At 48.0% G+C, this 24,205-nt stretch overlaps 2 protein-coding genes and 1 long non-coding RNA gene across 4 annotated transcripts; 2 read left to right on the top strand and 1 right to left on the bottom strand.

The window, feature by feature from the left end:
* Positions 1-6,854: 6,854 nt before the first annotated feature.
* LOC136524641 (uncharacterized) lies at positions 6,855-8,922 on the top strand. The gene is made up of 3 exons (XM_066517927.1): positions 6,855-7,014; positions 7,703-8,411; positions 8,478-8,922. The coding sequence occupies exons 1-3, from the start codon at positions 6,855-6,857 to the stop codon at positions 8,920-8,922; spliced, it is 1,314 nt and encodes a 437-aa protein (XP_066374024.1).
* Positions 8,923-9,167: 245 nt separating this feature from the next.
* Positions 9,168-10,845, top strand: LOC136521066 (uncharacterized). Its single transcript, XM_066514786.1, has 4 exons — positions 9,168-9,807; positions 9,891-9,975; positions 10,165-10,280; positions 10,377-10,845. Exons 1-4 carry the CDS (start codon positions 9,463-9,465, stop codon positions 10,584-10,586), a joined length of 756 nt encoding a protein of 251 aa, XP_066370883.1. The 5' UTR covers positions 9,168-9,462; the 3' UTR covers positions 10,587-10,845.
* A 1,925-nt stretch (positions 10,846-12,770) lies between these two features.
* Positions 12,771-15,288, bottom strand: LOC136520676 (uncharacterized). 2 transcript variants are annotated; one of them, XR_010775317.1, is made up of 5 exons: positions 14,764-15,288; positions 13,927-14,503; positions 13,669-13,772; positions 13,412-13,490; positions 12,771-13,307 (listed from the first exon to the last, which is right to left on the bottom strand). It is a non-coding gene; the product is annotated as an uncharacterized lncRNA (long non-coding RNA). The 2 variants fall into 2 exon arrangements; XR_010775316.1 differs by having other exon boundaries at positions 13,669-14,503.
* Between the last annotated feature and the right edge of the window lie 8,917 nt (positions 15,289-24,205).

Raw genomic sequence — 24,205 nt, 5'->3', positions numbered from 1 at the left:
GAAGGGTTCAGCTTCCATCAGTACCTTTTTAAGTTGGCGAAGGTTTCTTTGAGGTCGGCGATAAGATCATCGGTAGTCTTGGACTTGACCACATCATCGATGTAAGCTTCGACGTTGCGGCCGATCTGTTGGTCGAGGCACATTTGGATGGCCCTTTGATAAGTTGCCCCGGCGTTCTTGAGTCCGAAGGACATGGTGGTGTAACAGTACATACTGAAAGGCGCGATGAACAATGTCTTGATTTGGTCTTCTTCCTTGAGGGAGATCTGGGGATAGCCGGAGTAACAATTGAGGAAGGAGAGCAATTCACAGCCGGCGGTGGAGTCTACAACCTCATCTATCCGAGGCAGACCAAAGGGGTATTTAGGACAGTGTTTGTTAAGATTAGTGTAATCAACACACATTCTCTATTCTTTACTCCTTTTTTGAACGAGAATAGGGTTTGATAACCACTCAGGATGATACACTTCTTTTATGAATCCGGCAGCTAGGAGCCATTTTATTTCTACCCTAATAGCCTCCTTCTTGTCTGGCGTGAAACGACAGAGTTTCTGCTTGATCAGTTTGGCGGTCGGCGAGACATTCAAGGAATGCTCGATCTTCTCCCGTGGTACCCTCGGCATGTCTATAGGTTTCCAAGCGAACACATCGGCGTTGGCACATAGGAAGGAGATGAGCGTGTTTTCCTATTTGGGGTTAAGGTGAGCCCCAATCTTCATGATCTTGGAGGGCTCATCTAGGCCGAGGCCGACCTCCTTAGTTTCCTTGGACTTGGTGGAGGCATGAGGAGGCTCTAGTGATGGGATCTCTAGGTCATCGACGGGCACCATCTTGGCATCGGTGACCACACTGGCCATCGGGATGGAGAGGTCGATGGCTTTGGCGAGGGCGAGACTCTCTGTCTCGCAGGCATAGGCAATGGAGAGGTTGGCACGTAGGGCCAGGACTCCTGTAGGTGAAGGCATCTTTAGCACCAGATAAGCGTAGTGTGGTATAGCCATGAACTTGGCCAAAGCTGACCGACCAAGTATGGTGTGGTAGGCGGTGTTGAAGTCAGCGACGTAGAAGTTGATGCGCTCAATGCGGTAGTTGCTTGCCGTGCCGAACTATACTGGTAGGGTGATTTCTCCAAGCAATTTGGATGCCCTGCCAGATACCACACCCCAAAAGGAGGAGGTTGAGGGTGTGAGATCTGTTATCCCGAGGCCTAACTCCTTTAGGGCTCCGGTGAAGAGGAGATTCAGAGCACTCCCACCATCGACGAGCACTTTTCTGAAAAGCACCTTCTGGATGGTTGCATCGAGGATGAGGGGGAAATGCCCTATGTAGGGTATATCCGCCCACTAGTCAGCCCTGCTGAAGGTAATGGGGACCTTGGACCATGGGCGACAGCAAGGGTTGGCGGCAACGTCTTCCGTAGTGACGGTGAGCACCCGCTGGGTGGTGAGCTTCCGTTCTCTTCTGCTCTTGGTGGAGGTGAGGCCCCCGAAGATGGTGGTGACCACCTTATCATGGTCCTAGAAGACATTGTTATTGCCCCCAGCTGGTCGGCGGCTTTCGGCTCCATCATTGGTGTCGTCATCCAACTTTTTGTCTTGGAACTCCTTAGCTAAGCCGAGGCAGTCCTTCAACTTGTGTCTGGCATTCTTATGGAGAGGGCATGGGCTGATGAGGATCTTCTTGTACTACTCATCATAGTTGCGCTTGGCGTGAGGTTCATTGACGGCAGCGACGATGTGGTCTAGTCGGCGGCAGCGATTTTGACCAGACTTGGGTCCTTCTGGCTGATCACGGCCGTCGTCACGATGGTAACTGCGGTCATCGTAGTGGCGGTCGTTGTGGCATCGATTGTTGGGGTGGTCGTCATAGAGACGTGTTGGGCGATGAGTGCTTGCATCCTCTTGGAAGTGCACCTCGGCTTCCTCGGCGTCGGCGTACTGGTTGGCGGTCGTGATCATCTCGCCAATCCCTATGGGCGGCTTGTGGTTGAACTTGGAGCGAAGCTCGCAGTGATGGAGTCCTCAGATGAAGGCGGTGATGACCTCAGCTTCTATGATATTGGGAATAGAATTCCTCATCTAAAAAAAGCATTAGATGTAGCTACGGAGGAGCTCAGACGGCTTCTGATTGATGCGCTTGAGATCATGCTTGGTGCCCGGCCGAGTACACATAGCCATATAATTGTCGGTGATGACTTTTTTAAGCTCTTCCTAGGATCCGATGGAGTCTCGAGCAAGGCTTGTGAACCAGTTCATGATGGTTGGCGCGAGCATGACGGGAACATAGTTCGCCATGACACTAGTGTCTCCTCCAATGGCGTGGACAGCAGTGGCGTAAGCCTGTAGCCCCTGTGTTGGATTCATCCTTCCCTCGTAGGGCTCAACCCTAGTGATTTTAAAACCACGGGGCCACTAAAGTGTTTGGAGTGACCTCGTGAATGCTGGGGGCCCTTCGGGGTTGTCGGCACCATCGTCTGCAGCATTGCTGGCGTTGATCGGCTCGAGAGCTGAGTCTGGGTTTTTGTACTCTTGCTCGTACTCCTAGCAGTGGCGTATTTCTTCTTCATGGTGACTGAAGTGGTGTTCGTCGATACGTCGTCGTGTATCTCGAAGATTGTTGAGGTGCACTCAGACGTCTTAATCGACCTCTTGGTCGTGTTGGCAGTGATGTTCGATGAGGTCACCCCTAGCTCCACCCTAGAGGGGCTACCTATCATCGCGGTGCTGGTCGGTGAAGCGACTTTGGCGGCAATCGATTCTTGTCGCGGCTGATCGGTGAATCAAGGTTGTGGAGTATGAAGGTCTCTGTTCCTGGCGGGTCTCATTGACCTAACAGTGTGCCGCTTTAAGTATTGCGGTGACCTTAGCGACCTCCGGTGTCTGTGGGAGCCGAGCGAGCTCATTGGCGGCCATGGCTAGGTTGGTGCTTGGGGTCTTGTAGACATCGTGGCCGTCAACACGGACAAACTCGTCGTCGAGGTTGTGTTGGAGTGGTCTTCCTTGCGAGTCAAGCCGCTATTCAGCCCTCGCAAGGGCAATTTCATTTGCTCGGTGCTGCGCGCGGTTGACATTCTAGTTCTCACGAGTGATGTGTTCCTCCTCGGTTTCACCGTTCCGAGGGGGGTTGTCGATGCTGACGTTGAAGATCGCGCCACCCCAGAAAGCAGGGAGAGGAATTTGCTCGACAGCAGTCTCAGCGAGAGTCTCCGTAGAGCCCTGGGAGTCGGAGTCCAAATTTTCCTCCAAGATGGTTTGGAGGGACGTTTTAGGGCGTCAGCCGACGTGCAGCATGTTGACAGTCGGTGGAGGCTGGTCGGCGAGAGGATGGATATCTCCAACATGGTTGGCGAATTTGCCCCTTAGGGCATCTTGATAGGTGGCGGCGATGTTGGCAAACCCAAAGGGTAGGGCCATAACCCCTGGAGTGTCCCAAGCAGCATCTGATAGATCTGGATCGGAGGGTGGTCGGCACTGAACGAGAGTGTCCAGAGTCGATTCAGTGATGGAGAGGTAATCTGTGAGCTTTAGACCAACCTGATCGATTGATGCGATTAGATCATCATTGTTGATCTGCCTCTTCTAGTAGTGAGGAAGTGGGTGGCGAGTTGTCGATGAAGGCAACCTCGGAGGTCGTTCCGAGATCAGATCCGCAGTCGTAGGTGCGGGAGTGATCGGCGCAGAATTGATCTGCATCGGCTCGAGTAGCTCTCCGACTCTGTCAGCGTTGACTATCCACGAGATTGATCCGATTGTGAAGATCTGGCTGGGCTGCGGGAAGGACGAAGAGCCTATGGAAAAAGCCATCTTGTTCGACAAGGAAACATCACACACTCCCCTACCTGGTGCGCCAACTGTTGATAGAATATCATCGGCAGTCCTCCGAGGGGTATCCCACAAAGGTAGATTGATTGGTAGAGAGGCATGTAATCAAGAACAAGAAGGCAACAGAGACACACGAGTTAGATAGGTTCAGGCCGTTAGTATGACGTAATACCCTACTCCTGTATTCTGTTGGATTGTATTGGCTATCATATGATATTGCGTGAGTTTAGAGAGGGTCCCTGTCCACCTTATATAGTCTGGGGGCAGGGTTACATGTCGGTTAGATCTGAGAGATAACTAGAAAGTAATAACAGATTATAGGAATCATGGGATCATACGTATCCTAACAGATCTCGTAGCATCTTCAAGATATCTTCCTAGTATCTTGCATGAGGCGCCGAGCAGAGTTGTGCCCCGCAAGGCTTCATCTTGTGGGCTAGGCCGCCCCTGGGGGCGTAGCCCATGTGGTCCGCCATGGGTATCCGGGGTCGTACCCCCACACCGACAGAACGATCATAAGAAAAATGATTCTTGCATAATCCACATAGGTCTAGGCAATAAGCAAAATGAATGCACCAACCACAAATTTAAGAACAAGATATGCAAGAACTTCATAATGATTGGAAGAAACCCTATGCGTACCATTCGTCTAGGTCCAACCCAACATCTACATCCTCCTTATGATGTTGCTCTGTCGCTCCACCTTCCTCAACCCAACTAATGACCTAAGCCACTTCACCGAGATGCCCATCGCACCGCCACACCAGCCGCCTCAACTGTAGTAACCTAAAGACGCAAAATTTTCGGTTTCTGTTAGCACAAGCACAAACTACAACACAATGCCATAGGACAGAGGGGGGAAAAGGAGTGCTCACATTACTTATTTAGTCCAAATTTAGCCAAGAACTCTACCTGCAGATCAGGGGATGCTAGGGGCCACCTAAGGTGCCAAATTTTTAGCATCAGTTGTATCACATGAAACTAACAACTTCCTTCGTCCTATAGAATGATTGTTGGAAGTGACGCCAACTGCGCTTGGTAACAACATAATTGTATTAATCAGGTCCAGTTAATGCTCCCATCCTAATAGTAAAAAATCAACTTAGCAATAGAACATTCAGAAATAACATTTGAGCACAAAAGCATATATTTGCAAGCAGAGAGACAGTAGAAACACCTCCAACAATTAAATGATGGGTAAAAACCAACCCTTTTTCCAAATCAGTGTCAAAATAATTAGAGGGCCAATAAGTATTGAGATGCTAGTAATGCAGGAAGTACTCACGGCTTAGCAATCTCTGTAGAAATTTCAAACCTAGGATCAAGGCCTTGAACAATACAATCTCGAACTACATAAAAGGGGAGAAAGGATGAGTAAACTGACAGCATAGTAACAATTTCCTTATAATAAACATGTAAGCTATTAGACAATGAAACTTGAGAATGCTCTGACCACAAATGGTTGGTCATCAGCAATCACCAAAAGATCCTCTCCTACAAAATTTAATTCGAGTCAACATAATAAAATTAATAGAATAAACCATGAACTTCTTCTTTTCAAATTGGTAGGTCACACAACAATACCAATTGCAGCAAGTTTCTGCTTCTTCTTTTCAAACTTCTCCAGTAGGAAAAAGGACGCCCACTTTAACCATAGCTTTAAGCACCTGTAGGAATACAAGATTCAACACTTCCCAGAAGGTCGTAGGGTATAGATTATCATCGGCTAGCTTAGGGAAAGGAGAAGGAAGAACCTACAGGTGGCGACGAGGAGTACAGAGATCTAGTGATGACGCCAATGCGTGGCATAGGATGGGTCAGCGAGCGCGGCTCCACACGACCTGACAAGGGTCCCCGCCGTAAGGCCTAGGCCAGGGCAGCGAGCAGGACTCCCAAAACCTTAATTTGTTCATCAAAACTTTTTTCCCCAATTTGGAACCCTAAATCCTGAATTGAGGCATAAATTCACGATTAGTACTAGCTCTAGCATCAGTGATGCTGCGCCACCGCTGCCAGGAGGCTCCCCTCCTGCGCACGCATCAGCGCGCCCTCAACATTGTCTTATGCACGTGGACGCTACAAGGCCGAGGCCCGGCCAGATGCGATCTCCTCGAAGACCGAGGCCTTGGACGACTACGGCACCGAATGCGCCTCCTGCTACTGCGGATGACCGACGGTTGGAGCCTTGGCGACCTCACGTCCTGGCGCACGTTGTGGGAGAGGAATCACGCATGCGGGGGAGAGGTAGAGTCGCGTGAGGGTGGACAGGGATCACACGGGTGCGTAATTGACCTCGGGTGCGGGGGAGGGGAGGAGCGAGGAAGCCACAGGATCGCACCTAGGGATGCATGCGAGCGAGCGGCTTTCGTGTCGCACCTGTGGATGGAATAGTTATGAATATTTTAGTTGTAGAGATAGATATAACGGATGTCACCTTTTGAGATAGTACTCTTAAAATTGCTCATATATATTTACCATTGAGAGAGAAGAATTTATAACTTTAAGCTATTTTTGCATACGAGGCAGGACACGTAGGGAAGCCAGCGTGTCTGTGGGATGCGAAATGACTTTGTTACCCCTCATCTATTTCTTCTTCGTCTATCTCATCCTCATCGCTTGGTAAAGATGCATCCCGGCCTACGCGCCTCTCAGCTCCACCTCCTCCTCCCTCCGAGACGCGAGCAGCAGCCCAACGAGCGCAAGGTCTACGCACCACCCTAGCTAACAGCGCTGCTCCGATGGTGAACACAGGCATGAGATCTGCCACGCGTGGGCTCTACTATGGGCGCGGGCTCTACCGCGCATGCATCCCCATCCCCGGCGTGCCTCCCCCATGGTCGGTTGCGTGAAGTCCGGCTCCTCCCCTTCTGGCCTGCGAGCTCCTAGGTTCGACGAGGTGCCACCATGTTCGTTGTTGATAGGGAAGCTAGCTCGCCGGTACCGGCAGTGACCGCGCACGAAGAGACGCGACATAGCTCGTCTGTGGCCAGGGATGCGCGTCCTCCACCAGCGAGGAAGCAGAGGAGCACGAGCATGAGGAGGCATGGGGCTACCATGTTCGTCGCCGGCGCCGAGGAGGTCATGCTCCAGCGCGTGCTCCAAGTGCCGCCATGTTCATCGCCGGCGTCGGGCGTGGCTGTGGACCTGCAGGCCATGGCCCCGACTACCTCGCTCCCAACTTTCCCTATGTCCTGTCAGCCATCGCCATGGACCCCATCGTCGGCCATGGCCGGAGCTCAAGCGATGAATGGATAGAGATACAAGAAATAGATGAGGAGCAAAAATATCATTTCCCGTGGCTGGTCTATGCTGTTAGGTCGAGTTGGCATGCCATGTCAGTGAAAATGGCAAGAATGTATCAAATGCTCTCTCTCGATGGTAAATATATATGAACAATTTTAAGAGTACTACCTAAACAGGTGACATCAGTTATCTCCTACAACTAAAAAGAATAAAGTGTGGATATTTTTTTGTGCGACATTTATTTTGGTTCATCCATCTACCCACGCCTGCGATCCCACGACATCTTAATTACTGATTGATCGTGTCATTCTCCTTGATTGAATATTGCATGTCATGTGATAGAGGAATCATGATAAAATAGGAAGTAGAAAATTATTGTGCTATCCATATACACATTGCAAGTTTGCATGCACCAGCATACATGGCAACGAGCAAAAGGAAAGAGAATTAACACAGAAGGAAAGAGAATTAAGACAAAAGGAACATCTTTGCATTTTTGAGAACCTTGACAAGTCTACCTATATTTAATTACTTCCCCACTTTGCATTTGCAAAAGGAACATCTTTTTTTTCCTTTCATTTGGTTTCACGCTCACGTGTTTCATCGCCCGCGTTTGCTATTTCTTGCATGAATCATAGTTGATGGCATCTATCTTCCATGGCTCAGCCTCCTAATCCCAAGAGAAGGTCCCTACCTCTCTCTGACTGGAGGATCTGGCCTGCCAGAGGATCTCCTCAAGTCCATCGGACAACGTCTCGCGTCAGGCCACAACGTGGCGTCCTTCCAATCCACTTGCTCCCTATGGCGCGCCGCCGTCCTGTTCGCGACCTTCGGGCTGCTCCTGCTGCTCCTGTTCGACCCCGACTTGGACCGCGTCGGCTTCTACTGTGTCTCGGAGAAGGTCTTGTCCAATACGCTGCCCGACGTGCGCAGCAAGGTGGCGTGCGGCTCCTCGTGTGGGTGGCTGGCGCTCATGGACGAGCCGGCATCCATGATGCTGCTGAATCCATTCACCGGTGCCCGTGCCTCCCGCGTTGAGCTTCCACCAGCAGGCGAACACGTCGCGGCGGCATCCTCATCGGAACGCGTGTCTAGGATCCACGGTCGGTGGGTCCTCCATCCCACCAACGGCTATGGGGACACGGATGCCACAGAAAGAGCCATCAAGCTAGAAGACATGAGGGATGTGTTCTTTCATGAGATCGTGCTCTCGGCGCTGCCTGACGTCGCCGGCCGTGAGTGCGTGGCCATGGCCATGCTTGGGTGCTCCACGAAGGTCGCGTTCTGCCAGGTTAGAGTCGACAGCGCATGGACGCTGCTCGACACCAAACTGGAGTTCTCCGTGGGGTCTATCGTCCACTGCCAAGACAAGTTCTTGACGATCGACTGCACTGGAGAAATCTTCGTCTACAGCAGCAACGCCGCCAGCGCTACTCCAACCGCGACGCTGCTGCCTTCGTTGTCGCCACCTGCGGGGCTCTGCCACCGCAGCTACCTAGAATCAAACGGTGAGCTGCACATTGTGGGTGCCATGGTGAGCACGTTCCACGAGACAAAGAGCTTCACCTACAACAACGTGATCTACAAGGACAACCTCCACGACCGTACGCCGGAGTGGTCCAAGATGAGGGACATCGGTGATCAGACATTGTTCGTGTCTAAATATTTCAATGAAAGCTTCAGTGAAACAAGTGTATCTAAGTACAAGGAGAACAAAATCTACATATCTGAGCCATTGTATGGGGATCCATACGACTTGGTCCATCGACTGGAGATCGTTGATATTGCTACCAGCGTATCCGAAGCGAAGCCCGTCCAGCAAAGGATGCATAGTTCCAAGGCTCTAGGTTGGATTTGACCGAATCTCCAGAAGCTCTAGAGTTTGTGAGCCTGTGACGCCGCGCACTCCGTGACTATGTTAAATTCATAAACTTTGTTTTTTGAATTAAATATCACTTTAACGTTGGTATTTAATTTAACAGTATTATTATCTTATCGTACGATCTCTGTGTTTTAAATATAAAAATGGTAAAAAGTTAAATATCTGCTGGCCGGCGGGAGCCCAGATCAGCCTCAATCATGCATCGACCAGCCATCCGAGGATGGAATTTTCCCCGTCGCCAACCACCACTCACCACTGGCCGGGGGCTGATGAGATGAGCGGGGGGATCCCCGCCTCCGCCGACGTGGACTCGCTGCGTGCCAGCCCCGCAACGCGACGAACGACGAACGACGACGGGACCCGTCGCCGTCGGTGTCCGCGACCGCCCGCGCGGTGCACCGAACGTGGCGCCCCACTTGTCGCGCTCTCCGGCGCCGGGCGGGCGCCGCCTACTTAACCGCCCCGGCCGCGAGCGGAGTTGGGAGAAGGCGGTTCGAGTCCGTTCCAGACACGGCAATGAAGCCCAGGCCTCTAGATTACGGTTGCGGCCCGGCGGCGGCGGCGGCAGCGGGGTGCGCCGGCTGGGCGTGGAGACCGAGGCCGAGGCCGCGCGGGGGCGGGAGGGCAGCACGGGTGTCGCCCAAGTGCTCCCACTCGGCGGCGGCGTCGTCGGCGGCGGCGGGAGCGGTGCCCTCGGAGCACCGCCGCCGCGGGGCGCTGCTCCGCCCGGTGGAGCAGCCCGGCACGGGGTACGGGTCGGAGCTGGAGGCGCGGATCGAGAAGGTCATCTTCGCCTGCCGCTTCATGACCTTCCTCGGCATCGGTGGCTTGCTCCTTGGCTCCATCCCTTGTTTCCTCAAGGTGTTCTCTCGCTTCATTGATTGATTCGAGCATACGGGCTTTATCTCCCCTTAATTTGTGAACTGAAGCTTCGGATTCTGCAGGGAAGCGTTCATGTGATGAATGCCTTCGTCGACTACTACCTGCACGGCGGAGGGAAGCTCATCCTCATGCTGCTGGAAGCCATTGGTAACCAAATCCACTCACCTGATGCTTGTTCCATACCTCAAATAAGCACTGTTATGTGGCTAACCACTGTAACCCTTAACTTAATGCCACAATGTACAATTCTACTACGATATCATTGCCGCATGCTCAAATCTGTTCTAACAATGGGCCTAATGGCTTTCTGTTGTGCATTGCCTGTTTCACATCCAGAAATGTTTCTCATTGGAACGGTCACGTTTGTCTTGGGGATAGGCTTGTACGAGCTCTTCATCAGTACCATAGACTCCTCTTACGGGTCCAACCTCTTCGGCCTGTTCAGCCTTCCGGTTGGTTCACTTGCACATCCCTATCAGTGATACTCCTGAGGCAGCAAAGAATTGCAGTCAATCGCAGTTTCTTGACATCTCTGTTTCTGTCTGCAGGATCGGCCCAAGTGGGTTGAAATCAAGTCGCTAAATGATCTTAAGACAAAGCTGGGTCATGTCATTGTCCTGGTTCTACTGGTTGGCATCTTCGAGAAGAGCAATAGGGTCACCATTACATCCTGTGCTGACCTCTTATGCTTTGCTGGAACGATTTTCCTTTCTTCAGTTTGCCTCTACCTACTTTCCAAGCTCCATACCACCAAATGAGGCAGCCATGCCCGAAATAAGAGTGTTTGTATATAAGTGATAGGACTGTTGTGTTGCTGTGCAATGCCTCAGGCTGTGTTCGTGTAGTAAATAATTAGGAAGTGGGGAGATACAGATTTCCCATGTACTCATGTATGGCTAGGGAGTTTCAGTTAGGCACAACCACACTACATTGAGTATCATCCTGTATGTGTAGCTCGATGTAATACAATCAATAACTGATATTCTCTTGAGCAAACTTATTTCAGTTTTGTTTTTAGTATGGGTGCTTTTGAAGAGACCTTCACTACTTCATAAAGGAAAAACTGACTGGTTAATTGGTTTTTGATAGAAAGAAGTGCACATATTGATGTCTTCTTCTCTGTTTTATGAACAGATTTGAAGTGAGCAACCATATATTTCCCTTTTTCTCATCCACATATTTGGTGATATGGAAATGTTTGTACATTATCCGTCTTTGGTAGGCTGTTATTGTTATTTAAGCACGTGCCCCAGTTAAACCTTGTCAATATGACGGTGATCCATACAATATTTGATGAATGGAGGTTCCTTGTCTGATGGTATCACATGAGGTTTATTTCTTGTGCTGCAGCTAGCTTGTGAATGAATTGAAACACATAATCTTAGTGCATATATAACCATTGTCATGTATTAAGTGATAAATTTGTGACTTTATTTATTCAAGACAACATTATGAAGCATTTCTGCGCTGATATTCTTACAATAAATAAGATCAAGGAACCTAGATTGTGTACTATGTAATATCATTTTTAACAGTTTGATGAGGAACTATTACTACTACAATTGGTGCTCCAGTTCTACGACTTCTTTCAAATTAAACCAAGCGTCCACACGTATCTTGTGTATGTGGGTATCAAATGCTTGCTTGAGGTATGTTTCTGATCTTAAGTACTTATTTACAACTTCTCTCACAATTCAATATTTTGATATTTTCTAGTTGGATGGATCAATGCATTCTTGAATACCGCATGGCACCTTTGTCTAACATGACTTGGTATTTAGCATTTGCCTTTCCCTCAGAAAGGAAAATCACTGAGGAACAAGAATGTTGTGGCATGGAAACTTCATGCTTTATGACCTTTGGTCAAGTTTACAGCACTTTTTTCTTGGGGTCATTGAATGAAGGACATGAATAAATGCAGATATGTTCTATTGTGCTTGTGCCACAAAGGATGATGGAACCTCAAATAAATTATATTGATGAGTTCTAGCCAACCAATGGCAGGCAATGTTCCAAACAAAAAAGACTTTGAAGTGCCTTTCCAAATCAAAATCAAAGTTCTAGGAATCCTAGCAAAATATCCTCCCACAGTGATGGGACAGTTTCTGGTGGCGCAATGCCTTGCATATAGTTGTTTTTAGCTTTGAACATTAGCTACTGCGTACACTTTTCCATATGCAGTGAGGAGCAACAAAACTAGAAGCCCCAACTTGCTTTTGCTTCCTCCACCCATTGTCCTGATAAGTTCTGATAGGTCATGGTCTGAATTTAATCGGAACATGGAAGATATTGATACTTAAAGTTTCCAACTTGCATCCCTAATTTGGCTTCGATGATACATATTTAGTCATTATCCTTATTAACTTTGTGCTGCCAAAATGTGGACGGTAGTATTTGCTAGTTTTAGTACAATTTTATCAGCATGAAAGTGTTACACTTCGTATTTCTAGTTTGCAACTTGCATAGGTGCATGCTTCATTTTGCAACTTGCATACTTAAATGAGACTTCCATGATATATTAGCTCTTGCAAGTTGGTGCAGACAAAATGTGGACCATGGGTTGTTACTTCTAATTTTAGTACAAGTGGTTCAGCTAGTGTGGTGAGCAGATGTTTCAGTAGAATAACCGATTATCATGTAAACAGGTTATCCAAAACTGTGTCCTCAGTCCTCGGTAATCCTTTCCTTGGTAACTTTTTTAGAACTGCTAGTTTGGTTGATTGATTAATGTCGGCGGAAAAAAACTATAAATGAACTTACATGAACGCTTACCTGTCAGGCTGTCACTCGGTTCACCCATAGTAGAGGCATATTCCAGCAGTTTTTATTTTATACTAGAACATCAGGCGCCCGAAAGTTTTTATTTTATACTAGAACATCAGGCGCCCTTCGGGCGCCCTGCAATGATTTGAGGAAAAACAACTTATTATAACCAATAGATACGGCTAATGTACTAAGCACAACTATCACCAATATTAGCATAGCACAAGAGTAAAGATAGCATGTCATTTGATACCTGGTACAAATCATGGACCATTTGCAAACACCACAAGTTCTGTTCAGCCATAGACTACACGATTCTTCACTACATGCATGACAACCATAGCCATCAATTACATACCCATCAATTACATACCGAACACTATAACTGGTAGCTTAGAAGGCCGATCCAAATATTCAGTGATCATCGCAGTAGATGTATAATGGTACAGATAAACCAAAAGAGCGGTGAACTTCGGTCGCAGCGCCCTGTTCGTTTGGGCTTGTTTGGCTTATAAGACATAGCTGAAAGTACTATTGGCTGATTTGGTGTAAGAGAAAAATATTGTTTGTTGGCTGATAAGCCATGGCTTATAAGTCAAATACGACCAAGCGAACAGGCTGCAGGTCTCACATACATGTCGATCAGCGCTTTGTTGCAACCGGTAGAGGCAAAAGTATTGTGACCTTCCTTTGTTGATTAGTTATCTTCGACTGAACTGTAAAAAGAATTAACAATGCAGAGCTGTCAGGAGTATAACCTTATCAACGACATCATAGCAAATCAGCCGCATAGTCCTCTAGAAAAATCATAAAGCAGTACCTGATAATTGTTTGGCGCCATCTGGATGGGAGTCAAAGGCGGCATTGGCAAAACTCATATTCTTAAGCCTTGCCACAAGCTGCAAGTACGCCAGTCAAACAAACAACAAGACCTGCTTTATATCATCTTATACAGTATAGATTACATGTACTCTAAGCACAACACCAAGCACCAAGTACCATTTTTCTATATATTTTATTAAATGCTCAGATAATGGTCCAATCGGCTGGGGATGTCATCAAAGATGAGACAATTACCTTCACAGGACCAGAAGTTCCAACAAGAAACACTTTGGACTCCTGCCATACTCAGTTCTTCTTGATGCCACGCCTTGCTTAGCCTGTCAACCAAAGATTCCAATCTGGGCAAGACAAAGCCAGTAGCGTTTTGTTTGTATTTGTCAATAATTGTCCAATCGTTGACTAATTAGGTTTAAAACGTTCGTCTCGTAAAGTACAACCAAACTGTGCAATTAGTTTTTGATTTCGTCAACATTTAGTACTCCATGCATATACCGCAAGTTTGATGTGACGGGGAAACGGGGAATCTTCTTTTTGCATAGTGCCAAAGTTTGGATTCTGGTGAACTAAAGATAGCCCCAATGTTTTTTCCTGTAGGAAATAACACTTTTGTTATACAGGAGTAATTGATTTTTTTATAGAAGAGCAAATGCTATTCCTAATGTCCGTTTCCCTGCTTCCTTCATAATGCGAAGTTCAGGGGACATTCCCATCCAGTACTACATAGGCATAATCCTACAACGAAGAGGAGGGTTAAGTGACTGTCAACACTCCTCTCCAAAATAAGTTATGCAGCCCCCTCAACAAAAAAAAAGTTATGCAGCTATATGTGGTTCGAAACCTGTCATCATGTGATTGTATTACATATTTTATTGGAATTTGTATAGACACAGTGATTGACCATATGATCCACACGAAGTAATACAGTATATACAGAAGTTCCAACAACCCCTCTAGTTGGCGGCAGAACCGAAACACTTTGGACTCCTGCCATAGTCAGTTCTTCTGGATGCCTTGCTTAGCCTGTTAACCAAAGATTCCAATCTGGGCAAGACAAAGCCAATGTTTTTTCCTGTAGGAAATAACACTTTTGTTATGCAGGAGTAATTGATTTTTTTTATAGAAGAGCAAATGATATTTCTAATGTCCGTTTGCCTGCTCCCTTCATAATGCAAAGTTCAGGGGACATTCCCATCGAGTACTACATAGGCATTGCGCTCAAGTTTGTGATCACGTGGCGAGATCAAATACTGAGCAAAACGGAAACAACCAAGGGGAAGAAGTCGGTCGAGGAAAGAATAGCCGGAAGAAATGGGAAAGAACGGAACTCACCTCAGCCTCGTCGGTCGCGGCAGTCACCGCCTAGTCATCGAACAGATGTACACACATCCAAGGCACCTCGTCGATCTGCAGACCACACAAGGAGCAGCAGCTACAACGACCGGACGGCGTAGATCGGACGGAGACGAATCGAGCCCGCATTCAGGCCCATCCCGGCCCGGGATGAGCGCGGTATTGAGCTGCTGCTACGGTCGATCCGCGCGGCGGCGGTCGGCCAGCAGCCAGCTCGCCCGGCCTGGGGACGGCTGCGCTGGCCAGCCGGTTGGCCCGCCATGGCGCGGCGGCGGCGGCATGCCAGGCATGGCTCTCGGCCGCCCCATCTCGGAGCATGTGGCCCTTCCGCACGGGAGCCGTGGGGAGGAGCAGGGGCCTGCGCAGGTGAGGAGGATGCGGAGGGGGCCGGCGCTGGCGCTTCCGGAGGCGAGAGAGAGAGCCGAGGGAGCGGTGCATCGATGGTTGGGAGAAGAGAGAGAAAGGAGAGAGAGAGAGAGGAAGGAGGAGGGGCTCAGGGTTCGGGCCGGGCGAGGGGCTCTCTGCAAAATCTTCAGGGTTATGAAAAAAGAGCAAGTCTCCAATTTTCTCTTCTTCACGTTAGAATAAAATTTCCATCAGGGGTTTACATGACCAAATTCCAACACGCGCACCGCGCAGGAACTATTGACTGGACCGCATGTTAGTTCCCAGAAAGTACGAGGCTGTTTCTAAAAAAAAAATCGCGCCAGATGTCAGCCCGCGGAACAACCACGAGTCCCCGAATGCTCTCGTCCGAGGAGAAGGGAGTGAATTTTAAAGGAAAAAGTCCGTTTAACTGTGGCTGCAGTTTTGTTCTAGGCCTATAACTCGAAAACTAGACATACGTAGTCCCTTAACTCTCAAAATTAGTTAAAATTGGCCCTCGCGTCCATTCGAAAGCGGATTCCGCACAGAAAACCCGCGCACGACCCCGCCTGTCAGGCCTTTCCCTCTCACCGCCAGGTTGCGACCACCTGTCATCCCCTCCCTCTCTTCGTGGGCCTCGCCTGTCAGGCCTTTCCCCAACCTTCCGCCCTGTACGGCTGCGCGCTCGTGTGTGCGGGTGCATGCGTCGGGGAGTGGCAGGGGCGCCCGTGGCCTGCCTCGGCAGTGCCCGGAGACGGGGGTCGCTGGAGCTTCCGGCAGCGGCGCAAGCGGCGTCGCCATGGGCGGGATTGGGGAGAGCTCAGGGGCGCTCTTCTCTGTTTGACCGAGCAGAGCTCGCCTGCCGCCATAAAGTGTGCATGACGTTAGAGTGACATCATCAAGCTAACAAGAGCAAAGCAGAGCACGGCCGCCTGCTGCTTGCTTCGCTGTGCGTGCGCACTGGGAGGGAAGGGGTGCCGAGCGTGCGTTGCAGCCTGCTCGGCGAGCTGGGCATGGAACCAGAGAGAGTCTTGGAGGGATGGGGATGCTCACCGTGTGATCTGTTTGGTCAGAGAACTGGTGGAGGTGGTGCGGTGGTGACCGTCCGCGGCAATGGCTGCGGCGGCGAGTTGCTCGGCTGTGCTGCTGGCTTGGCACAGAAAGGGAAGGGAGGATGGAGACAAGGAAGCACAGGTCGTGTCATAGGGGAGCTTGGCCGAGCTGGTGCCGAACGGAGCGGCTAGGTCCAGGTCGTCATCGGCGGGGTGATTGGCTGTAGGGCGGCAACGCGGTGGCCCAGGGCCCCAGTCATGGTAGCGCGAGGTACTGTTGGCCACCGGCGCGGCTGCAACGTGGCCCCAGTGCGGCTGCTCCCCGACGTGGGCGTGGCCGGCCCAGGCGCAATCGGGGGTGGCCGTAGCTCGGCCGGAGGTGACCCATGGCCGGATATCCACGTCGGTGGCTGCCCTGCCCGTGAGAGCTCGCGCGACGCTCGTGTTGAGAGCCGGCGAGCTGTGCTTGGCCTCAGCGTCCCCGAGGCTAGCCTCTTCTCGGCCGAAGGGAGCCCAGAGCAGGCTGGCCACGGGCACACGCGACGCGGCCGTGCTGCTTGCGGCTCTGCGATGAGGCAGCGTGGATGAGCGAGCGAGTGGGGACCAGGCCGACGGTGAGGAAGGTGAGCACCACTCGTCATTACCATTCGCACATGCTGGCCCAGCGTCTGCAGTGAACGCACGCCGCTACTCCTCCGTCGACCCGCGCTACCTGTTCCTCAGTGGTTAACTGGTTATGGCGTTGGCCACGGACCCCGTGCAGCTCGTGGTGAGCCACTGAGCTCTCCCCAATTCCGCCCCATGGCGACGCCGTTTGCGCCGCTGCTGGAAGCTCCGGCGACCCCGTCTCCGGGCACTGCCGAGGCAGGCCACGGGCGCCCTGCGCCACTCCCCGGCGCACGCACCCGCACGCGCGAGCTCGCAGCCATACAGGGCGGGAGGTTGGGGAAAGGCCTGACAGGCGGGGCCCGCGAAGAGAGGGAGGGGGATGACAGGTGGTCCCAACCTGGCGGTGAGAGGGAAAGGCCTGACAGACGGGGTCGTGGCGGGTTTACTGTGCAAAAACCGCTTTCGAATGGGCGCGAGGGCCAATTTTAACTGGTTTTAAGAGTTAAGGGACTGCGCGTGTCTGGTTTTCGAGTTAGGGGGCTAGAACAAAACTGCAGCCATAGTTGGAGGGCAAAAAATGGACCTTTTCCAATTTTAAACAACCCTGATTATAAATATCACTGTATAAAGTATGTATTCAGGCAGGTGAAGCTTAGATATATTTCTTAGAATAAAACCGTATTAGGAAAAGGTGTTCCCCTGGCGTAGGATTTGTAAAAAAAGAAAAGGTACTGGTATCCAATTGCTGAACAATTGGCTGGCGATTGCTGTGGTCCTCCCATTAGTCATCTCCTTTTAAAGTACACCTTTTGAACTAAATTAGTGATACAACTTACAACCTGCGTATATAAAGAAGGGAGCTGGCTCAAGAGGTGAGGCAGTCTTAGCTGTGAGTAGCTGCAAGTAACTTGTCTACCGAGTTCTCAGCCCCCTAATCCCACTCCAAACTAGCAACCACCATATTTTTCCTTGTAAACTTCATGGCCATTTCGTCGAAAATCATTGTTGTGTTCATGTTGCTTCTCAGTGCTATCTTCTTGCTGCAGCTCTCTGTGCCAGCTCATGCTAGGAAGCTGGAAGTGATGAGGGCACCTATCAGCAGCGTGCATCCTCCGTGCACCCCAAGGAGTGTTCTGCAGGAGACTGCTACTCAGACCGAGTCTACCACTCCAGGTCATAGCCCCAGCATTGGCCATAACAGTCCTCCGAATTGAAATGCTCTCTGCATGAAGTCATCTGTATCTGGAATCTGTACTCCGATTATCTCAAGCTTATGTGGTGTTTCCTTGAGATCCTATGGTTTGTTTAAACTTGAAAGGCATAAGGCATGCCATGGAGGCAACCTGAGTTTTTGTTTCTTTTCCTTTTAGATCCACCACCAGTAACACCTGAGCATGCATGCATGCATGCTTTCATGCTTTATTTTTCCACTCTTGTGTGAAAGACTTACTAAACTTGAGGAGGTGTAGCCGTCTCTCTTTTGTAAGCTGTTACCCGATGCTGTAAACTTGGGGAGGTGTACGTACTGTAACCTGATCTTGTTTAATGTTTTCCTGCCACGATGAAATAGCTTTGCTTGTATATTTGTGTGTGCAATTTGTTCTACCTTTGTGTATCCTTTGTTTGAATAATCATCAAATTTGTGCCATTCAAACAGGAAAACACCTAGAATAATTACAGTTCTGTTCTGCATGCCTTTTCCTTATCTATGCCATGTCATGTCTTCGTCCATTGTTGCATCTGCTTGCATGTTTTAGGGCGTCCCCAACATGCCATGTTGGCGTGCTGCCCCAACCTCCGCCTCTGCATCAAGATTCCATGTCACTCGGTTTGCTGGTCTCACAAATGGTCACAGTACAGTGCCCATACATAACACACAGCAGAAGAAAACACTCAAGAATGCATTTTGACAGAGAGAATTGTGCCTTGGGAGGAAGAGAAAAGAGAAAAAGTGTTGCATGCATGCCCTCTTTCCTCTGCAGTTGCAAGGCGATGAGACATGAGGAATTATACATGTATGGATGAATGGTAGTCTTCTTTTCCCCCCTTCTTCTTACAAACGTGGAGCCTAGCTTAGTCTGGAGCTAATGCCTATACATGCTTGTCTTGTGCGTGCCCTTAGCCATCTGGCAGTGCGCGGAGCCAGAAACTTTTAAGAGCCAGGACGATTATTGTGCAATATTTGTCTAAAAAGATATAATATTTCTCTACAATACATTTTTTTTTTTTCCTTTGCGCTTTGTCAACGAGCTCGGGCAGGCTCCGGCAGTGCCACCTGGCATGTTCTCTAAAGTAAGATAGCGATATCTCTATGCAAAAATCCTGTTGTAATTAAGACTGGCAAAAGAAAAGAAGAGCTAGGTTTGTATCCGTAGTTGCTTTTGTTGCATTTCTTTTTGAATGAATACTACACATGGTAATGAAGTATGATGCCGTTCAAAACTATTTTTCACTAAAAAGAATTAATTTCAATCTGAAGGATTTCGATGGTTACTACTCCAATCCCTCCTCTAAACTAATTAATTAGCTTGTCCTCAGTGTCATATATTAAAAAAAACAGTCATGCTTTCTTGACTAAAGGGAGTACCATGAATGCAAAAACAACAGCTCAATGCAAGGTCATTATAGTCACAAAACAAAAGATGTGCATAAAAGAGCGTAGTGATTATGAATGAATCTCCTGAACGACGAGCTGTCCAGTGATTATCCGTACCACGATGTAACAGCTATTGGGGCCAAAGCAAAGCAAAGCATGTGGTCGGAGTGCATTGTACTATGATATATGATATATTATAAGAAGGGAGCCGCACACACCACCACTACACTAAACACTAGACACCAGCCACCATTTGGTCCCGGTTTACAATAAACAAATAGCACTGTCCTAGGTTAGCACTTACGCTCATCATCATGCACGTTAATGCATCTCCTTTTTCAGAAAAGTAAACCTAGTTGTTTCTAAAAATTGACCAGCAACACCTAGTGACTGAGAAAGATACTTCCAAATTAAGGCATGTGGGAGTTGCGATAGGTTATTTTTAACACATCTCCTTGGTTGTTTAATGTTTTCTTGACTGATAGGAATCTCCATTAAGTGTGTTCAGCCATGTAATAACAAAAGGCTTTTCTTTAACAGCTGCATGAAATGCTCTAAGATTTGCTATAGGAATTTTATGCCTAACAAAAAGAATAATAATGATGCCACATTATGTCATTTCATATGTCCTTTTCAGTATGTGTATTCGAGAAACTATGGCGTTACTAGAGCAAAGCTCCATGCAATGTTCTGATGAGCACTGTATGCATTGTACGAGGAGGAGGAGGAGGAATTACATTAATTTCTAGTAATAAACCAAGTAAGTGTTTTCCTAAAATGTATGGTCAATTACACCCTTTTAGCTTAATAATGAATATATTTTTACGAATTTATAGAAGCACATATATGAGTATGTTTTTAGGTGACTACATGATCAATAGATTATTTTGTGTCAGAAAATACTTCCAAAATATGTTTGTTAGAAATCCAGTAATCAAAGTATGTTTTGTAGACTATCTATAATTCTTATAAGTTATTATCTGACACCCTTTCTAAATTGTAAGTCGTTTTGACTTTTCATAATAGTTTTTATTATGTGCCTAGACATGGTGTATATCTAAGTGCATAACAAAAACTATATACTTGAAAAAGTCAAAACAATTTATAATTTGAAATGTAGAGAGTATATTAAATGATCAAGCATGCACCCTCCGTCCAAAAAGAGTGTCATTCTAGCTATGAAATTGGACAGCAAAAAGAATGTCATTTAGCTATGAATTAGGAGGGGGTGTACTTGATAACATGCATATATAATCAACAACTCGCCAACATTTAGCAGCTGATGAACTGACTTGTTTCCAGCAAGAAGAATGGTGAGCTGACATTATTAAACCCTTCAACTACAATCAGCATGCAACGACAGATTTTCACCATCACTCGACAGCTGTTGGTGAGTGACTGTCTGAGGTCAAGCCGACAAAAACACAGTAAAGCATCTGCACGTACACATAGCTGACTCAGCATCTCAGCCGTAATGCCGCAATGCATCTCCTTTACAATAAGAAAACCTTGTGGTTTCCAAAACTTGACCAGCAGCAACTAGTGCTAGGCAATACTGTTTCCCAAATGTAGCATGCGCACTACCGGAATCCTTAAATTTACCGAGTGTTTTTATATTTGCCGAGTGTATTTCCTCGGGCACTCGGCGAACAAGTTCTTTGCCGAGTGCCGCGCTAAAAACACTCGGCAAACATGACGTTTTGCCGAGTGTCAAAACAAAAACACTCGGCAAAGAGGTTGTTTGCCGAGTGTTAAAAAAATACACTCGACAAACAAAAATAAAATCTTTTTTTCTGAAAAAGAAGGAGAAGAAAAAAAAATAAAAAAAACTTTGCCGAGTACTCAAATGTAAAACACTCGGCAAAAAAAAGTTGGAGAAGAAAAAAATTAAAAAAAAACTTTGCCGAGTGCCCCATCTGGGACACTCGGCAAACAACAAAAATATCTACTTAACCTAACCGCGTCCAGCACCCTACCCGCCCTCCCGTCCCCACCCCTTCTCTCTCCTCCCACCACCAGCACCCCCTCCCCTTCTCCACGCACGCGCACACGCCGCCACCTCTTCCCTCTTGGCGTCGGCGCGGCCCCGCCCTCCCCTCCTCCCCTCCTCCCTCTCGGCGTCGGCGCGGCCCCGCCCTCCCCTCCTCCCTCTCGATGCCGGCGCGGCCCCGCCCTCCCCTCCTCCCTCTCCGGCGCCGGAGCGGCCCGCCCTCCCCTCCTCCCTCGTCGGCGCGGCCCGCCCTCCCTCTCCCGGATCTGGCTGCGCCGCCCCCCCTCCCGGCCCTCCCTCTCTAGATCCGACAGCACCGCCCCCCTCCTGGCCCTCCCTCTCTAGATCCGGCGGTGACAGGCGTGGTGGTGGTGGCGGAGGGAGGAGCGGCGGATCCGGTGGCGTGCTCGTCGGTGTTCGCAGCTCCACGAGGAAGGAACAGGCGACGTGCGGCGCTGGCGAGGACGGGCTTGGGCGAGGCTCGTCGAGGTGGATGGCACGGCGGTGGAGGCTCGACACCACGGCTTCCTGGTGACGGCGAGCAGAGGTGGCCGCGGCGAGGGAGTCGCAGCTCAGCGGCGTGGCGGAGTAGGAGCCCGCGATGGTCGCGGATGACGACGTCGCTGTGGCGAGCGGCTCGAGGAGGCGGCTTTGCTGGTGGCGCGATGGTGGTGCGGCGTGGTGGGGCCCTCCCTTCTTCCCTCGGCGTGGTGGTGGCGGCGTGGATGGTGGTGGTGCGGCGTGGTGGGGCCCTCCCTTCTTCCCTGGTGTGCCTTTTTTTATTTTATTTTTAAAAAAAGTTTGCCTGAGTGTTTTTTTGACGAAGTTGACCGACAGAAAACACTCAGCAAACTAGCGTTTGCCGTTAACAAGTTTGCCGAGTGTAACACTCGACAAACCCTTTGCCAAGTGTTTTTGGGGCTTCGCTGAGTGCCCCTAGGCACTCGGCAAATATCCTGTATCCAGTAGTGGCGGCTAAGCAGCGATATTTTATATTGTTCGGCAATTGAGTGTAAGTAATCACCATTAGCTTGCATTAGGCAATATAATACAGGCTTAGTGTGGCAAAACAAAGCTGATTAGATTGCTGTTTTCATGTAAAGCTGCTTTAATTCAGCTGCATACATATCTGTCTGTGCATTCATTAAGTACATGCTATCAAATATTCTCTCCATTTCAATTTAGATTTTACTTTACGATCAGTGATGAGTGCTACAAAACTTTAAAAGCTTTCAAATCATTAATACTATATTCTCTTTCTTTCTTAGACGAATCTTGATTTAGCATAAATTTGTGCAATCAAGCTTTAAAACTTTGACGGTCTGTACACAAAAAAATGTGTTAAAATTTTGTCTTGTAACATAGGGCATCATTAGTGTTTGTTTGGCTGATAATCTATGGCTGAAAGTATTGTTGACTGATTTATTGTAGAGAAAAAATATTATTAGTTAATTAAAAAATATAATTTATAAGCTAAGCCAACATGGCGATAATAATTCATATATCATCTGCCTTGGTCACATCTGCAAAAGGCAATCGGCGTGCAGCTTACCTGACTTGCTGTGGGCTATCTTATCCTTTAGTTTTTTATATACTTGTTTGTACACGTACTATGCTTTCAGTTTTATATATACTTGTTCGTACACGTACTATGTTTTGGGGAATCCGTGTGAGCTGTATAAAAAGATCGTAATTTCTTGTGAGTCACTGGAAAAGTTCAGCGGATTTTAGCGTCACTGCTATAATTTTTTATTGCCCTCTATACTATTGCCGTTAGATTGGGCTCTAACAGTATCAAACTGCAGGTATAAAAAGTCAAAAATACCCTTAAGTCTAAATATGTCATTAATTTTTTGAGCATCTTAACGACTTTAAATGAAAAAACTCAAAACTAGAAAGTTGTAGATCTCATCGAGATCTATAATTTTCATATAAAAATTATCTTCATTTAATTCTAAAAAAAAGATATAATTTGATATGATTAATATATCTTAGAAAAATCATATCTTTTTGCGGTATTAAAAGAAGAAAATTTTCTATATGAAAATTATAGATCTCGACGAGATCTACAACTTTCTAGTTTTGAGTTTTTTCATTTGAAGTCGTTAAGATGCTCAAAAAAATTAATGATATATTTAGACTTAAGGATATTTTTGACTTTTCACACCTGTAGTTTAACACCGTTAGGACCTAATCTGACGGCAGTGGCATGAAGAGAAAAAAAAAATGTTGAAATAGTGACGCTGAAATTCACCGAACTTTTTCAGCGGCTCACAAGAGATTACGATTTTTTTTAATTCCTTACAGGGAATTCCCCCCTATGTTTTCTATGGCACCATCGATCGTGGTTCGTGGATCGCACATGATCTCCTCCATCTGCATCATCTTCAATTCGGAGTTTTGTATTCTTGATGAAAACAAAGGCATGCATTAGAATTCAGAAAGAGAAATACCTCTCTCAGGGTCTGTTTGGAATGCGGGATTTTTTTTCTATTCCTGTGTTTTTCCTGTGAAGTTGAACTAATTCCTGTAAAATTTCTGTGTGATTCATGTGAAATTCCTGCGTTCCAAACATACCCTCAGTCGTTACATCATCTCTTGTCATCTTGCGCTACAGTGACCAGCATCAGTGTAACCAAGCAAATCTTTGTGTTTGATTGTGTATTGTCTCCAACATATGCTAGCCAGCTATCCATGGATCATGGGCCATTCGTTTGTTTTTTTAAAAAAAAATTATTAAAGGGAATGGCTTGGAGGAACATGGCATAATTTCTTCCAAATATGTGTCTATTTCAAACAATAATGATT

The sequence above is a fragment of the Miscanthus floridulus genome, chromosome 18 (genome assembly GCF_019320115.1).
Source record: "Miscanthus floridulus cultivar M001 chromosome 18, ASM1932011v1, whole genome shotgun sequence".
NCBI classification, from domain to species: Eukaryota; Viridiplantae; Streptophyta; class Magnoliopsida; order Poales; family Poaceae; genus Miscanthus; species Miscanthus floridulus.
Note: the sequence above shows the minus strand (reverse complement) of the source record. Positions and strands in the feature narration are given on the sequence as shown.

Bases quoted from the DNA above. Each gene is read 5' to 3' on its own strand.
- LOC136524641 (XM_066517927.1), top strand. From the start codon at position 6,855: ATGAGGAGGCATGGGGCTACCATGTTCGTCGCCGGCGCCGAGGAGGTC. The intron at 7,015-7,702 runs GTCAGCCATCGC...CATGAATCATAG, and splicing joins CCCAACTTTCCCTATGTCCT to TTGATGGCATCTATCTTCCA. The intron at 8,412-8,477 runs GTCTATCGTCCA...CTTCGTCTACAG, and splicing joins AAACTGGAGTTCTCCGTGGG to CAGCAACGCCGCCAGCGCTA.
- LOC136521066 (XM_066514786.1), top strand. From the start codon at position 9,463: ATGAAGCCCAGGCCTCTAGATTACGGTTGCGGCCCGGCGGCGGCGGCG. The intron at 9,808-9,890 runs GTGTTCTCTCGC...CGGATTCTGCAG, and splicing joins CCATCCCTTGTTTCCTCAAG to GGAAGCGTTCATGTGATGAA. The intron at 10,281-10,376 runs GTTGGTTCACTT...TTCTGTCTGCAG, and splicing joins TCGGCCTGTTCAGCCTTCCG to GATCGGCCCAAGTGGGTTGA.